Genomic DNA, 15,766 nt, shown 5'->3' on the forward strand with positions numbered 1-15,766 from the left:
TCTTTTTTTTAATCATTTTTAAAAATTAAAATGAATTTTTAATGCTGTTACTTCATGTGTACAAGATAATGATTCATATATATATATTTTTTTCAGGTTCTTTTCCATTATAGGTTATTGAAAGATATTGAACATAGTTCCCTGTGCTATACATTAGGTCTCTGTTGATTATCTATTTTACATATAGTGGTGTCTATATGTCAATCCCAAACTCAATTTATCCCTCCTCCCCCTTTTTTCCTTTGGTAACCATTTTTTTTTTTTTCTTCTGTGTCTGTGAGTCTATTTCTGTTTTGTAAATAAATTCATTTGTATAATTTTTAAATTGGATGACAACTATAAGTAATATCATATGATATTTGTCTTTGTCTGCTTTCTTCAGTTAGTAAGATAATTTTAAATTGGATGACAACTATAATATCATATGATATTTGTCTTTGTCTGCTTTCTTCAGTTAGTATGATAATCTCTTGGTTTATTCACATTGTTGCAAATGACAGTTTCATTTCTTTTAATGGCTGAGTAGTATTCCATTGTATATTTGTACCACATCTTTTTTCCCATTCATCTGTCAATGGACATCTAGTTTTCCTTGTCCTGCCTATTGTAAACACTGGAGTGTGTGTATTTTTTCTCATTTTATAGATGAGTCTAAATTCAGAGGCTGAATAACATTCCCTGGGTCACAAAGCCAGCATAAGACAAAGTCAGGATTTGACCCTACAGTAGTTTAGCTTGTAAACTACATCCTCAACTGTAACTTTAGAATTTCAGACACTAACGAGCAGGTCATGTTGGGCATGTACAGGGGAGAAAGGGTCTACCCTCTGCCCTTGAGATCATAGTTTCTCCAGGGCAGGAAGATGAAGAAATAAGAACCCATGAAGTTGGTCCAGGTGTGAAAGGAAGTACATCTCCCTCCCACATCATGATGTGAGCCTCTGGGCAGAGGATCAATGCTGGGCAGCTCTGTTCAAACATTACAGCTGCAGGTCATCCACTGGAGCTGGTCTTCAGGTGTGAACGAGACCTCCAAAACAGATGGGCACATGACGATTTTATTAACCCAGGAGCTGACAACTTCATGATTGGCAAATGAGGGGTGGAGTTTTGGGGAGAGAATGAACGATCCAAAAAAACTTCCCATAGGATGATAAACAAATGGGAACTCCCTAAGGGGTATAGCAACAGTGGTCGAACGGACGTCTTAGTTGTTAAAAGAAAAATAAAGAGACTGTGGATTGGACAGGAATTGGGAGTTTGGCTTTTAGGCAGGGAATTGGATCCAGCAGAGAGTCTTGGCTCTGGAGGATGAGGGTCAGAATAATGAGCCACACAAAGCCAGACACCTATGGAGCTGCCCATCAGGGTAACCCCATGTCTGCATTGCTGGCTGGGCAGTCACGGTGGATCTTTTGATTATGTGAGCACTGGGCTGGCTCCAGGGGATGGCTGTGAATCTGGCCCATGGAGGATGGTGGTACCAGCTGGCTCTGCTGTGAAGGTGGCTGCCTGTGTCAGCTCCACAGCCTGGGAGAATTGTCCCAGAAGTTCCTGTACCACGCACACTGTATCACGCTATTTCCAAAGCACACAGGAGATGGGTGGGGGTGGGGTGGTGGGGGTCTGGAAAGTCCAATGGCTCGATTGAAAAGCCAAAGAGAAGCTTGATTCTCTGGGGAGCCCCTCTCCCCACGCTTGACTTGCAAAGCACATGCACTTTCCACGATTCTGTCTAAAATGAAGTGTTTAGACTCAGCTGTCAAGAAAGTGTTCTTTTAAAAAATGTATTGCGGTCCACTGAGTGAGGAGGAGTAACTACAGATAGACATCTGCTCTCACATTGGCAGTGGCGTGAGGGGACAACAAAATTTCAGCAGCAACTGAAACATTACAAAGAGGATCATTATTTCCCCAACGCTGCTGGTACCTGCAGGATGTGTACAGGTGACCCAGTGGAAAATAAGATACACGTTTAAATCAGTTTGGTAAAAGCTGGGTTACATAACTGCAAACAGGTTCATTTAGTGCAGGATTTCTCAGAACTTTTAAAATGCTTTTTGGAGGCTGGGAATTTCTCAAAGGCAAATGGACATTGTCCCAAATGTACCTGATGGTGGAGCACCCCCGCCCCCACCCAGGCATTGTCATATCACTCATGGGAGCAGCATTAGGGGAACATTTGGGAAAACACCGGTCTACTCTAGTGGCTCAGATGATAAAGAATCCGCCTACAATGCAGGAGACCCGGGTTCGATCTCTGGGTCCAGAAGATCCCCTGGAGAAGGAAATGGCAACCCATTCCAGTGTTCTTGCCTGGGAAATCCCAGGGACAAAGGAGCCTGGTAGGCTACAGTCCATGAGGTTGCAAGTGGTCGTCTGAACTGAACTGAACTGAACTGAACCATTCAGTTCAATTCAGTATAGTTCAGTCGCTCAGTCGTGTCCGACTCTTTGCGACCCCATGAATTGCAGCACGCCAGGCCTCCCTGTCTATCACCAACTCCCGGAGTTCACTCAGACTCACGTCCATCGAGTCGGTGATGCCATCCAGCCATCTCATCCTCTGTCGTCCCCTTCTCCTCCTGCCCCCAATCCCTCCCAGCATCACAGTCTTTTCCAATGAGTCAACTCTTCCCATGAGGTGGCCAAAGTACTGGAGTTTCAGCTTTAGCATCATTCCTTCCGGAGAAATCCCAGGGCTGATCTCCTTTAGAATGGATTGACTGGATCTCCTTGCAGTCCAAGGGACTCTCAAGAGTCTTCTCCAACACCACAGTTCAAAACTACTGAGTAACTAACACTTTTTCACTTTCACACTTGGGAAAACACCAGCCTAAGCATACCCTGAAACTTCAGCAAGACTAAAACAGTCACAATTTCATCCTGTTTGGAGGAGATTGCAAATTTGTGTTTATGGCAGGAGCTTTGTAAGTGAGCCCTCAGCACTGGTTAACTTGGGAGAGAAAACAGTTTTTAATGCTCGGTCACCCTATACAGAGTCCTTTTGCCTGAGTGAGAATGTGCAGTCATAATGGATTCATCACAGGAAACGAGCCAGTCGACACGCAGGCATCCCAGGGGGCACGGTGATTAGGAAGCTGGGGAATCATCTGCCTGGGTCTTGTGTCTGGAGAGCCATTTCTCATGTTTGCTTTTTTTAAATTTTTTAAATTAATTCAGTTCAGTTCAGTCGCTCAGTCATGTCCGACTCTTTGCGACCCCATGGACTGCAGCAGGCCTGGCTTCCCTGTCCATCACCAACTCCCAGAGCCTACTCAAACTCATGTCTATTGCATCAGTGATGCCATCCACCCGTCTCATCCTCTGTCATCCCCTTCTCCTCCCACCTTCAATCTTTCCCAGCATCAAGGTATTTATTTTGATGTATTTATTTTTGACTGCACTGGGTCTTCATTGCTGAGCGTGGGCTTTCTCTAGTTGCGGTGAGTGGGGACGCTCATTGCAGTGGTTTCTCTTGCGGTTTACGGGCTCAGTAGTTGTGATGCACTGGCTTAGTTGTTCAATGTTATGTGGGATCTTCCTGGACCAGGGATCAAACCCACATCCCCTGCATTGGCAGGCAGATTCTTATGTGCCCCTAGGGAAGTCCCACTTCTCTCATTTCAGTTTCCTTGGAAAGCTTGGAGGATTTTTCTAGGCACAGATTTGTTACCATACTGACCTCTCCATCAAAGCACTTAGTCAAACTCCCGACTACCTGTACTCTCTGAAAACCCTCAGCTCAATGACCCAAGACAAAACCAGAGGGACCCTGGGGCCAGAAGGCACCAAGTGACTCCATGACCATAGCAAAACCTCTGTCTCCAAAGTCTGGGCTTCCCTTGAGTAAGAGGAGTGATGCTCTTTTTTGTGTCTCCAATCTCCCCAGACAGTGCTTCAGCCACTTTGCTTCTGGGTCTTCTGAGACACTTCCTGGGCCGCAGTTCATTGTCTGTTCTAATCAGACCCTTCCTGGCTTCACTTTACACATTTACATCATCAACTTTCAACACCAGTTGTATGTAAGTGATCTTTTTCCAGATCTCCTCTTATGTTTGCTTGTTTTGCCCAGTTCCACAATTCATTGATTCCTTTTTGTTCATTGTCTTTCATTTAAAATACCAATATTTATTTAATGCCCCTGCCTTTGGGCCTCTTCATTTGACAATTTTCTCCATCTTCCCATGGCTTCTAATACATTTGGGGAATTTTCTAATCCTCATTTCAGGATTTTATCTCTCTAGATAAAACATTCTAATGTCTAAAGACCTACATCCTTAAAATGTGGTATACGTGAGAAGTTTTAGTGTTTAGAATATGTCAGCTATTCACAACAGCCAAGACATGGAAACAGACAGTGGAATATTACTCAGCCACAAAAAATGAAATAATTCCATTTGCAACATGGGTGGATCTAGAGATTATTATACTAAGTGAAGTAAGTCAGAGAATGACAAATATTATATATAATGGCTTATATATGGAATAAAAAATGATACAAATGACATCATCTATGAGACAGAAACAAATTCACAGACTTAGAGAACAGACCTATTGTTGCCAGGCTGGACTTGGAGCAGGGAAGCATGGACTGGGGGTTTGGGATTAGCAGACAAACTATTTTATATATAGGATGGATAAACACCAAGGTCATGCTGTGTAGAAAAAAATAACACAATACTGTGAATCAACTATTTCAATAAAATAAAATAAAACATGTTTGTATTAAATTGGTTATAAAGAAAGCCGTGTAGTGGGGTGATTAAGAGCCCAGTCTGTGAGATAGCCTGTCAAGGAGTGAAGGGCTTGTTAGCTATGACTCTGGACAAGTAACTAATCTTTCTGGGCCTCATTTTCTCCAATTATAAACTGGGGAAAATAATACCCCATACTTCATTTGGTTATTATAAGGAGCAACTGAATTAACATATCTAAAAAGCTTATGGCAGCACCTAGAACATAGTGAGTGCACGCAATCATTACTGAATGCACAAAATCATTAGCTAGAATTATCTCCACCTTTTAGAATAACCAAAGCTTCTCAGAATAAAGTGCGGAGGTTTTCAGGTTTTTTTTTCTTTCTGTTTTAAGGCCCAGCTTATGTAAAGGATCACCTCCCTCAAGTCGCTCAGCACACTGCCTACATAGGAGAAAAGCGTCCTGCATTAGAGAAAACTGGAGATCTCAGATATTTATGGAGGCCTGCCTCGAACAGAAGCTTGCCAGCTAAATATAAACCTGAGTATGTTGGTGAAATTGGCTGGGGAATACCAGAGTATGATTTTATCAACAAAACAAGGCTTCAGACTGGCTTTCACATCAAGGTATTGCTTTTAAATTTATGCTCCTCCTCAAACATTGTTTGCTTTTTTTTTTCTCCCAATGAATAGTTTATTTTTTCCAGACTAATTTTACAACTAATTTATTATTACAATTAATTGAAGCAGATAACAATACAGTCAAAATCAAGTAAGCCGAAAAAGTTTTAAGTCCCTCACTATGATTTCTAGCCTTGGGTATAATGTCATAAGGACTGTTACTAGTAAAATGCTCCATCATGTATTGAAAAATCTGTATGTCAGACTTTCAAAAAAAGACTTGCTTTCAAATAAACACCAGGAACCATCAAAAAACAAAAGCAAAAAAAACTCTAAGTGGCAGCTCTTTGGTATCCATAATATTAAATATGTCTCCAAATAAATAAATAAATAAATATGTCTCCAAGACTTCTTCACATTAAACTTTTTCACATCAAATGTATTGATCTAGGAATCGGAAAAAAATCATTATATTTGTAGGGCTTCTGTTTCACCATCAGTACAGTAAATGATAACAGCTTTCACTTGCCCTCCCTACCGTTTTCTGATTTAAATGCTTTCTGAGTTTGCTTCCATAAGAAACCTTGTGTCCTGGACTTGTCCTTGAGAAGCAATGAGATTGGAGTTTGTGCAGAAAAATGACTGTGTGGATAAAAGTACTTGGCTGCCATCACCCTCTTTAAGTCCCTTGAATACATGAGAGGAGGGGTGTGAAGAGAAGGAAGCCGGAGGGAATCCAAAAGCATTTGCACTTGGCTTTGGCATGCATCCAGATTCCCGTCTATTCGGTGACATTCACACACATTCCCCCGCTCTTGAGCGGCTCGGTGAGTGGGTGGTGGTAAAGCAGCAGTCTGTGCTGGACGTCATCCACAAACCTAGAAACCAGCCCCAGAGATTCAAAACCCGGATCGTGCCTCTAAGTCAGGCCATCTAGGGCAGGTAGCGGGAGGGCTCTGAAAAAGCCTGCCTTACCTCCCTTCAGTGATGTGGATGCAGGCATGAGCACAGCCAGTCTCCTCTGAAACAGAGAGCACAGGTTATTTTAGAAGCAAAATCTGAGGATTCAGACTTTTTTCCAGGCAGGCCTTTCCCTGGAAATTGAATATGTATCAATGATGCAGCAACAAATTGAATATGTATCAATTGCCTTAATTCCTGAGGCAGTTAGTGCCATCTTATGTGCATGTGTGCTCAGTCGTGTCCGACCCTACGACCCCATGAACTGTGGCCCTCCAGGCTTCTCTATGCATAGAATTATCCAGGCAAGAATACTGGATTGGGTTGCCATTTCCTCTTCCAGGGGATCTTCCCAATCCAGGGATCAAACCTGCATCTCCTGCTTTGGCAGGCAGATTCTTTACCACTGAGCGACCTGGGAAGCCCACAGTGTTATACAGAATGGTTAACAAAGTTAAAGCCTTTTTCTGGACCAACCTTCCTCAGTACCTGAGAGCAGCTGGGAGCTCAGGCTTTGGGGTCAGACAGCGTGGGTTCCACTCCTGCCTGAGGTCAGGTTCAGCTCTGTGATCCTGGGCTCTGAGTTCATCTCCCTGGGTCTCTGAGCCTCCTCTGCTCCATGGTGGTGTTTAGGTGTCCACTTCCTGTCCACTTGAATTCCTACCCCATCCTGCCACCTCCTAGCTGTGAGAGATCTTGGGCCGGTTCCTCAAGAGCGCTGTGTCTCTTCATCATGAACCTGAGCATTTGCCTTACTGGGCTGTCATGAAGAAATATCTGCCAACTGCCGGGCACAGTATCTGCCACACAGCAAGCTCTAGGTCTGGTATGCTTCTTAACTTCCCAACATAATGTTTTCCTACTTACATATTAAACCCCCAAAATGAAAACACTTTTAGCTTAAGTTAGGAATACAAGGGAATTTCCTAATCTGATATAGATTATCTACAAAAAAGGAGATTACAATAGTGATACTTGATAAAACAGTGAAAGCATTTCTCTTTAAGACCAGGAACAAGACATGGATGCCCCAAATCCTGATTTTTTTTCATTTAGCTTTGTCCTGGAGGTCTTAACCATGGCAGTAAGGAAAAAAAAGTATAAAATGTGTAAAGATTGAAATAGAAGAAGTAAAACTATCATTATTTGCTAACATGTTTGTCTACCTAGAATACCTCAAAGTATAAGCGAATTTGGTAGTCAGATCAGATCATATCAGTCGCTCAGTCGTGTCCAACTCTTTGCAACCCCATGAATTGCAGCACGCCAGGCCTCCCCATCCATCGAGTCAGTGATGCCATCCAGCCATCTCATCCTCTGTCCTCCCCTTCTCCTCCTGCCCCCAATCCCTCCCAGCATCAGAGTCTTTTCCAATGAGTCAACTCTTCGCATCAGGTGGCCAAAGTACTGGAGTTTCAGCTTTAGCATCATTCCTTCCAAAGAAATCCCAGGGCTGATCTCCTTCAGAATGGACTGGTTGGATCTCCTTGCAGTCCAAGGGACTCTCAAGAGTCTTCTCCAATACCACAGTTCAAAAGCATCAATTCTTCGGCGCTCGGCCTTCTTCACAGTCCAACTCTCACATCCATACATGACCACTGGAAAAACCATAGCCTTGACTAGACGAACCTTTGTTGGCAAAGTAATGTCTCTGCCTTTGAATATGCTATCTAGGTTGGTCATAACTTTCCTTCCAAGGAGTAAGCATCTTTTAATTTCATGGCTGCAGTCACCATCTGTAGTGATTGGAGCCCAGTCACTACATCTGGAGCCCAGAAAAATAAAGTTTGATGCTGTTTCCACTGTTTCCCCATCTATTTCCCATGAAGTGGTGGGACCAGATGCCATGATCTTCGTTTTCTGAATGTTGAGCTTTAAGCCAACCTTTTCACTCTCCACTTTCACTTTCATCAAGAGGCTTTTTAGTTCCTCTTCACTTTCTGCCATAAGGGTGGTGTCATCTGCATATCTGAGGTTATTGATATTTCTCCCGGCAATCTTGATTCCAGCTTGTGTTTCTTCCAGTCCAGCGTTTCTCATAATGTACTCTGCATATAAGTTAAATAAACAGGGTGACAATATACAGCCTTGACGTACTCCTTTTCCTATTTGGAACCAGTCTGTTGTTCCATGTCCAGTTCTAACTGTTGCTTCATGACCTGCATACAGGTTTCTCAAGAGGCAGGTCAGGTGGTCTGGTATTCCCATCTCTTTCAGAATTTTCCACAGTTTATTGTGATCCACACAGTCAAAGGCTTTGGCATAGTCAATAAAGCAGAAATAGATGTTTTTCTGGAACTCTCTTGCTTTTTCCGTGATCTAGCGGATGTTGGCAATTTGATCTCTGGTTCCTCTGCCTTTTCTAAAACCAGCTTGAACATCAGGAAGTTCATGGTTCACATATTGCTTAAGCCTGGCTTGGAGAATTTTGAGCATTACTTTACCAGCGTGTGTGATGAGTGCAATTGTGTGGTAGTTTGAGCATTCTTTGGCATTGCCTTTCTTTGGGATTGGAATGAAAACTGACCTTTTCCAGTCCTGTGGCCCCTGCTGAGTTTTCCAAATTTGCTGGCATATTGAGTGCAGCACTTTCACAGCATCATCTTTCAGGATTTGGAATAGCTCAACTGGAATTCTATCACCTCCCCTAGCTTTGTTCATAGTGATGCTTTCTAAGGCCCACTTGACTTCATATTCCAGGATGTCTGCCTCTAGGTCAGTGATCACACCATCGTGATTATCTGGGTCGTGAAGATCTTTTTTGTACAGTTCTTCCGTGTATTCTTGCCATCTTTTCTTAATATCTTCTGCTTTTGTTAGGTCCATACCATTTCTGTCCTTTATCGAGCTCATCTTTGCATGAAATGTTCCTTTGGTATCTCTGATTTTCTTGAAGAGATCCCTAGTCTTTCCCATTCTGTTGTTTTCCTCTATTTCTTTGCATTGATCACTGAAGAAGGCTTTCTTATCTCTTCTTGCTATTCTTTGGAACTCTGCATTCAGATGTTTATATCTTTCCTTTTCTCCTTTGCTTTTTGCTTCTCTTCTTTTCACAGCTATTTGTAAGGCCTCCCCAGACAGCCATTTTGCTTTTTTGCATTTCTTTTCATGGGGATGGTCTTGATCCCTGTCTCCTGTACAATGTCACGAACCTCATTCCATAGTTCATCAGGCACTCTATCTATCAAATCTAGGCCCTTAAATCTATCTCTCCCTTCCACTGTATAATCCTAAGGGATTTGAATTAGGTCATACCTGAATGGTCCAGTGGTTTTCCCTACTTTCTTCAATTTAAGTCTAAATTTGGCAATAAGGAGTTCATGATCTGAGCCACAGTCAGCTCCTGGTCTTGTTTTTCCTGACTATATAGAGCTTCTCCATCTTTGGCTGCAAAGAATATAATCAATCTGATTTCGGTGTTGACCATCTGGTGATGTCCATGTATAGAGTCTTCTCTTGTGTTGTTGGAAGAGGGTGTTTGTTATGACCAGTGCATTTTCTTGGCAAAACTCTATTAGTCTTTGCCCTGATTCATTCCGTATTTCAAGGCCAAATTTGCCTGTTACTCCAGGTGTTTCTTGACTTCCTACTTTTGCATTCCAGTCCCCTACAGTGAAAAGGACATCTTTTTTGGGTGTTAGTTCTAAAAGGTCTTGTAGGTCTTCATAGAACCGTTCAACTTCAGCTTCTTCAGCATTACTGGTTGGGGCATAGACTTGGATTACTATGATATTGAATGGTTTGCCTTGGAAATGAACAGAGATCATTCTGTCATTTTTGAGATTGCATCCAAGTACTGCATTTTGGACTCTTTTGTTGACCATGATGGCTACTCCATTTCTTCTGAGGGATTCCTGCCCGCAGTAGTAGATATAATGGTTATCTGAGTTAAAGTCACCCATTCCAGTCCATTTCAGTTCACTGATTCCTAGAACATCGACATTCACTCTTGCCATCTCTTGTTTGATCACTTCCAATTTGCCTTGATTCATGGACCTGACATTCCAGGTTCCTATGCAATATTGCTCTTTACAGCATCAGACCTTGCTTCTATCACCAGTCACATCCACAGCTGGGTATTGTTTTTGCTTTGGCTCCATCCCTTCATTCTTTCTAGAGTTATTTCTCCACTGATCTCCAGTAGCATATTGGGCACCTACTGACCTTGGGGAGTTGCTCTTTGGGTATCCTATCATTTTGCCTTTTCATACTGTTCATGGGGTTCTCAAGGCAAGAATACTGAAGTGGTTTGCCATTCCCTTCTCCAGTGGACCACATTCTGTCAAATCTCTCCACCATGATCCGCCCGTCCTGGGTTGCCCCACGAGCATGGCTTAGTTTCATTGAGTTAGACAAGGCTGTGGTCCTAGTGTGATTAGATTGACTAGTTTTCTGTGAGTATGGTTTCAGTGTGTCTGCCCTCTGATGCCCCCTTGCAACACCTACCATCTTACTTGGGTTTCTCTTACCTTGGACGTGGGGTATCTCTTCAGGGCTGCTCCAGCAAAGCACAGCCATTGCTCCTTACCTTGGACGAGAGTTATCTCCTCATCGTCGCCCTTCCTGACCTTCAACGTGGGATAGCTCCTCTAGGCCCTCCTGCGCCCACGCAGCCACGGCTCCTTGGACGTGGGGTTGGTCCTCCCGGCCATCGCCCCTGGCCTCGGTCGTGGGGTTGCTCCTCCCCGCCGCCGCCCTTGGCCTAGGGCTTAGGGGCATGGGGTATCTCCTCCCGGCTGCCGCCCCTGACCTCAGACCCGGGGTAACTCCTCTCGTCATCGCCCCTGACCTCGGACGCTGGGTATCTCCTCTCGGCCGCCCCCCCCGACCTCGGACGTGGAGTAGCTCCTCTTGGCCGCCACCCTTTGGGTATGGGGTCCTCCCGGCTTCTGCCCCTGACCTCGGATGTGGGGTAGCTCCTCTTGGCCATTCTTTGGTGTGCCCGTCGCAGCCGCCTGCACACAGGACACAAAATCCAGGTGTAAAAATCAATTTTATTTTTATATACCAGAAACAAACAGAAAATGCAGCAAAACAGGATACTACTTACAATATCATCAGCAAATATAAAGTATGTAGGAATAGATCTTAAAAAAAGATGTTCTGGTACAACCTTGTAAATCAACTATATGTCAATAAAAAGAAAGGTGTTCTACACATGGATAAAAATGATAAAACTATTGAAACAGGATGTAAATAAGTGGAGAGATATATCGTGTTTGTGAATTGAAAGATTCAATATCATAAAGACTGAATCATAAAAATTCTATATCATAAATTTATCAGATTGGTAAAAATAATTTCCATGTAATTACAATAAAAATCTCAACTTTTTTTCTGGAAAAAAAAAAAAAGACTCTCTAGGTATCATTCTTGTTCTGTTGTGAGTTATAAAGGACACGAGGAACACACTCAGCACAGTGCCCGGCAAGAGGTTAACATCCCGATGTCAGTAGTGAGGACTGTGGTTTTGTATTTAATGTCACCCAGTGCCAGTACTCTTGCCTGGAAAAATCCCATGGATGGAGGAGCCTGGTGGGCTGCAGTCCATGGGGTCGCTAAGAGTCAGGCACGCCTGAGTGACTTCACTTTCACTTTTCACTTTCATGCATTGGAGAAGGAAATGGCGACCCACTCCAGTGTTCTTGCCTGGAGAATCCCAGTGACAGAAGAGCCTAGTGGGTTGCCGTCTATGGGGTCGCACAGAGTTGGACATGACTGAAGTGACTTAGCAGCAGCAGCAGCAGCAGCAGTGCCAGTGACACAGAAAGAGGGCCCAGGTTCCTAAATTGCACCCTGTTCCACTCAGGCAATGAAGACGAAGATCAGAAGCTTGGTTCAATATCAAAAGTGATCACTAGTGAGAAGAGAATGCACCAAGAGCAAGGCAGCTGATTTGAAGAGAGTCCAGAACTTGGGTGGCCTTGTGGCTTTTCTCAGGTGATGCCCAGCTTTTGTGCACAGCCCTCGAGTTGTCTCTGTCTTGAGTGCGTGGGGCTGTGAATCCAAGACCCAGGTCAGGCATGACTTAGCCTTCCAGGAAGGGATTTATTCCGTTTCTTTGGATGGAATGTCACAGACGGTTCTAATTTTCAGCCCTACATGGTTGTGTGGTTCTCATAACCTGGTGGGACTGCGTGTGAACCAGACAGAGCTCTCCCCACCCAGGGCTCACGTGGAAGCTGGCCTTGTTTGGCACAGGCTGTGACAGCTTGTCCTGTGCCCCAGCATTTGACAGTAAATGTTTTCAAAGATGTATCTGTCTTAAGTTTGATTTTTTTAATTTATTTTTTTGGGGGCTGTACTCTGCGGCATGTGGGATCTATTTCCCTGATAAAGGATCAAACCCATAACCCCTGCATTGGAAGCATGGAGTCTTAACCACTGGACCACCAGGGTTAAAGGATTCCTTGGACTTAAAACTTTATCATGAGAACAAAAGGATGCACTGAGAATGACTGTACATACTGTACTCTTGCCTGGAGAATCCCATGGATGGAGGAGCCTGGTAGGCTGCAGTCCATGGGGTCATGAAGAGTCGGACACGACTGAGCGACTTCACTTTCATGCATTGGAGAAGGAAATGGCAACCCACTCCAGTGTTCTTGCCTGGAGAATCCCAGGGATGGGGGAGCCTGGTGGGCTGCCGTCTATGGGGTCGCACAGAGTCAGACACGACTGAAGCAACTTCACAGCAGCAACAGCACAGGTCAAGAATCACATACGATTTACCTACCAGTTAAGGCCTAGGATTTGTCACCAAGTTTATTCATTCACCCTCAACCCCCTGCCCAACCCCACACCCAGGGCCTGGCTCCATTCCCCGCTTCCCCTACATCCAGGACAGCCCCAGATTCGGACTCCTTATCCTCGTAAGTCTCTAGGCAGCCTCTTCCAATCCATGAGAAGAAAGTGCCATTTGAGCTGATACACACACACTCATCCTCTATGCCTAGAAACGAGTTCCTGCTGCTGCTGCTGCTGCTAAGTCGCTTCAGTCATGTCTGACTCTGTGCGAGCCCATAGACAGCAGCCCATCAAGCTGCCCCGTCCCTGGGATTCTCCAGGTAAGAACACTGGAGTGGGTTGCCATTTCCTTCTCCAATGCATGAAAGTGAAAAGTGAAAGTGAAGTCGCTCAGTTGTGTCCAACTCCTAGCGACCCCATGGACTGCAGCCCACCAGGCCCCTCTGTCCATGGGATTTTCCAGGCAAGAGTACTGGAGTGGGTTGCCATTGCCTACTCCGGAGAAACGAGTCCCTAATCACAAGTAAAATGTGAGTGCCTGTGCTGTGAATTCATGTCTCCTCACCTAAGAGCTGGACCATTCCTTCGCACGATGTAACACAGGGCAGCGTCTCCATCCATGCCCTGTTCCCTCTCTGGCTGTGTGTCCTTGGTGGTCTTCGATCCCATCCCCAACCCTCTGCATCTGTAAGAGTCCCACTAAGGTGGCACTTTGTTTCTGATTGCAGAGACTCTTCAGCGGCTCCCACTGCAGTAGCTCAGAACCTGGATTTTAATCACAAACTTTCATCTAGTGGGTTTTTATAGCCTGAACAGCTGCTCTTCCTAATTCACTGCTCCATGTTCCTGTAAGACCGGCTGCTAAGAAAGCTCGGGCACCTGCAGTAGACTTGGTGACATGCCTGGGGCAGCTGCTTCCTGCCCAGTCATGGTCTCTCCTCTTTGGAGGCACTGGAAAGGGGTTGTAGATCATCTGGATTTAGGTAGAAAGATAACTTCCAGGTTGAGTGACACCTGAAATATTTCCCCACATTTTCAGAGGTCAGTAAAAATCACATCAGGTCTCTCTTCTGGGTCTTCATGTGTTTAGCTATTTCCTACTCTGGTAGCGGGCCACAATGCAATGATGATACATGTGTAATAAACCAGTGAAGATCACTGCTTTTGTTATTTTCATAGATTTAAGAGCAGTACATTTTTGTTTTTTTAACGGATCTGGTCTCTGCCAAACTATATGTGTTGTTTATACAACAATACATGGAGACCAGGACTTCCCTGGTAGTCCAGTGGTTAAGAATCTGTGTTCCAATTCCAGGAGATGCAGGTTCAATCCCTGGTTGGGGAACTAAGATTCCACCTGCCTTGGTGCAACTGAACACTTGCAGCACAACTAGAGAGAAGCCTATGCACCACAACAAAGATCCAGAACAGCCAAAAATAAATAAACAAGTAAATACATAAATATTTTAAAAAATATATGGAGACTATTGAAATCTTTGGTTTCAAACTGAGGAGCTTCTCTAAGTGGTTCATAGGTGGGCATGTATCCCACCCACGGGCTTTCATTAATCCAGGTCTTGTCATGTCTGTTTTCTGCTCCTGCATCTGACCTCATGGCTAGATAATTTAAGACACTTGGCTTTCCCACAGAAACAATGTGATACTGGACTTGAGGACTGACTCTTCTTAGGTATAATCCCAATGACCATATTAAATCAATTAGTCATAACAGATATTACAGCCAATATATCATACAGTATCACACCTTGAATGATGTGTAGAAGGTAATAAAGAGAACCGTGGGGATGCATCAGTAATATATGTATATGGGATACAGTGTGATATAATAAAGACAATTTTTTTTAGGCTTTGAAACTTCTGCCTCCTGTTTGACACAAGTTCCTGATTGAACTCAGAGGGCTTCTCTGAGTTTGATGGACATGGGAACAGACTTCTTGATAGCTGTTCAATAAATTGATCCAAGGTTGGCTTCTTTATGAAACATTTTTCTCACCATGAATTTATTTAGAGATTCCATTCTAAAGAAGATCAGCACTGGGTGTTCTTTGGAAGGATTGATGCTAAAGCAGAAACTCCAGTACTTTGGCCACCTCATGCGAAGAGTTGACTCATTGGAAAAGACTCTGATGCTGGGAGGGATTGGGGGCAGGAGGAGAAGGGGACGACAGAGGATGAGGTGGCTGGATGTCATCCACTGACTCGATGGACGTGAGTTTGAGTGAACTCTGGGAGATGGTGATGGACGGGATGCCTGGCGTGCTGCAACTCATGGGGTTGCAAAGAGTCAGACAAGACTGAGTGACTGAACTGAACTGAACTGAACTGAAACACAAAAGAGCTGTAAACTGCGGAAAATACTGAAAGAGATGGGAATACCAGACCACCTGACCTGCCTCTTGAGAAATTTGTATGCTGTCAGGAAGCAACAGTTAGAACTGGACATGGAACAACAGACTGGTTCCAAATAGGAAAAAGAGTACATCAAGGCTGTATACTGTCACCCTGCTTATTTAACTTATATGCAGAGTACATCATGAGAAATGCTGGGCTGGAAGAATCACAAGCTGGAATCAAGATTGCTGGGAGAAATATCAATAACCTCAGATATGCAGATGACATCACCCTTATGGCAGAAAGTGAAGAAGAACTAAAAAGCCTCTTGATGAAAGTGAAGGAGGAGAGTGAAAACGTTGGCTTAAAACTCAACATTCAGAAAA

At 44.0% G+C, this 15,766-nt stretch overlaps 1 protein-coding gene across 1 annotated transcript in view; it reads left to right on the plus strand.

The window, feature by feature from the left end:
- SPMIP2 (sperm microtubule inner protein 2) overlaps positions 1–15,766 on the plus strand; it is a 133,400-nt gene that overhangs the window by 46,186 nt on the left and 71,448 nt on the right. Inside the window, exon 2 of the mRNA XM_061384317.1 lies at positions 5,095–5,327. Coding sequence (XP_061240301.1) covers positions 5,095–5,327 — 233 coding nt within the window. The remainder of the gene's footprint in view (positions 1–5,094; positions 5,328–15,766) is intronic.

This window comes from Bos javanicus, chromosome 17 (assembly GCF_032452875.1).
Source record: "Bos javanicus breed banteng chromosome 17, ARS-OSU_banteng_1.0, whole genome shotgun sequence".
Lineage (NCBI taxonomy): Eukaryota > Metazoa > Chordata > Mammalia > Artiodactyla > Bovidae > Bos > Bos javanicus.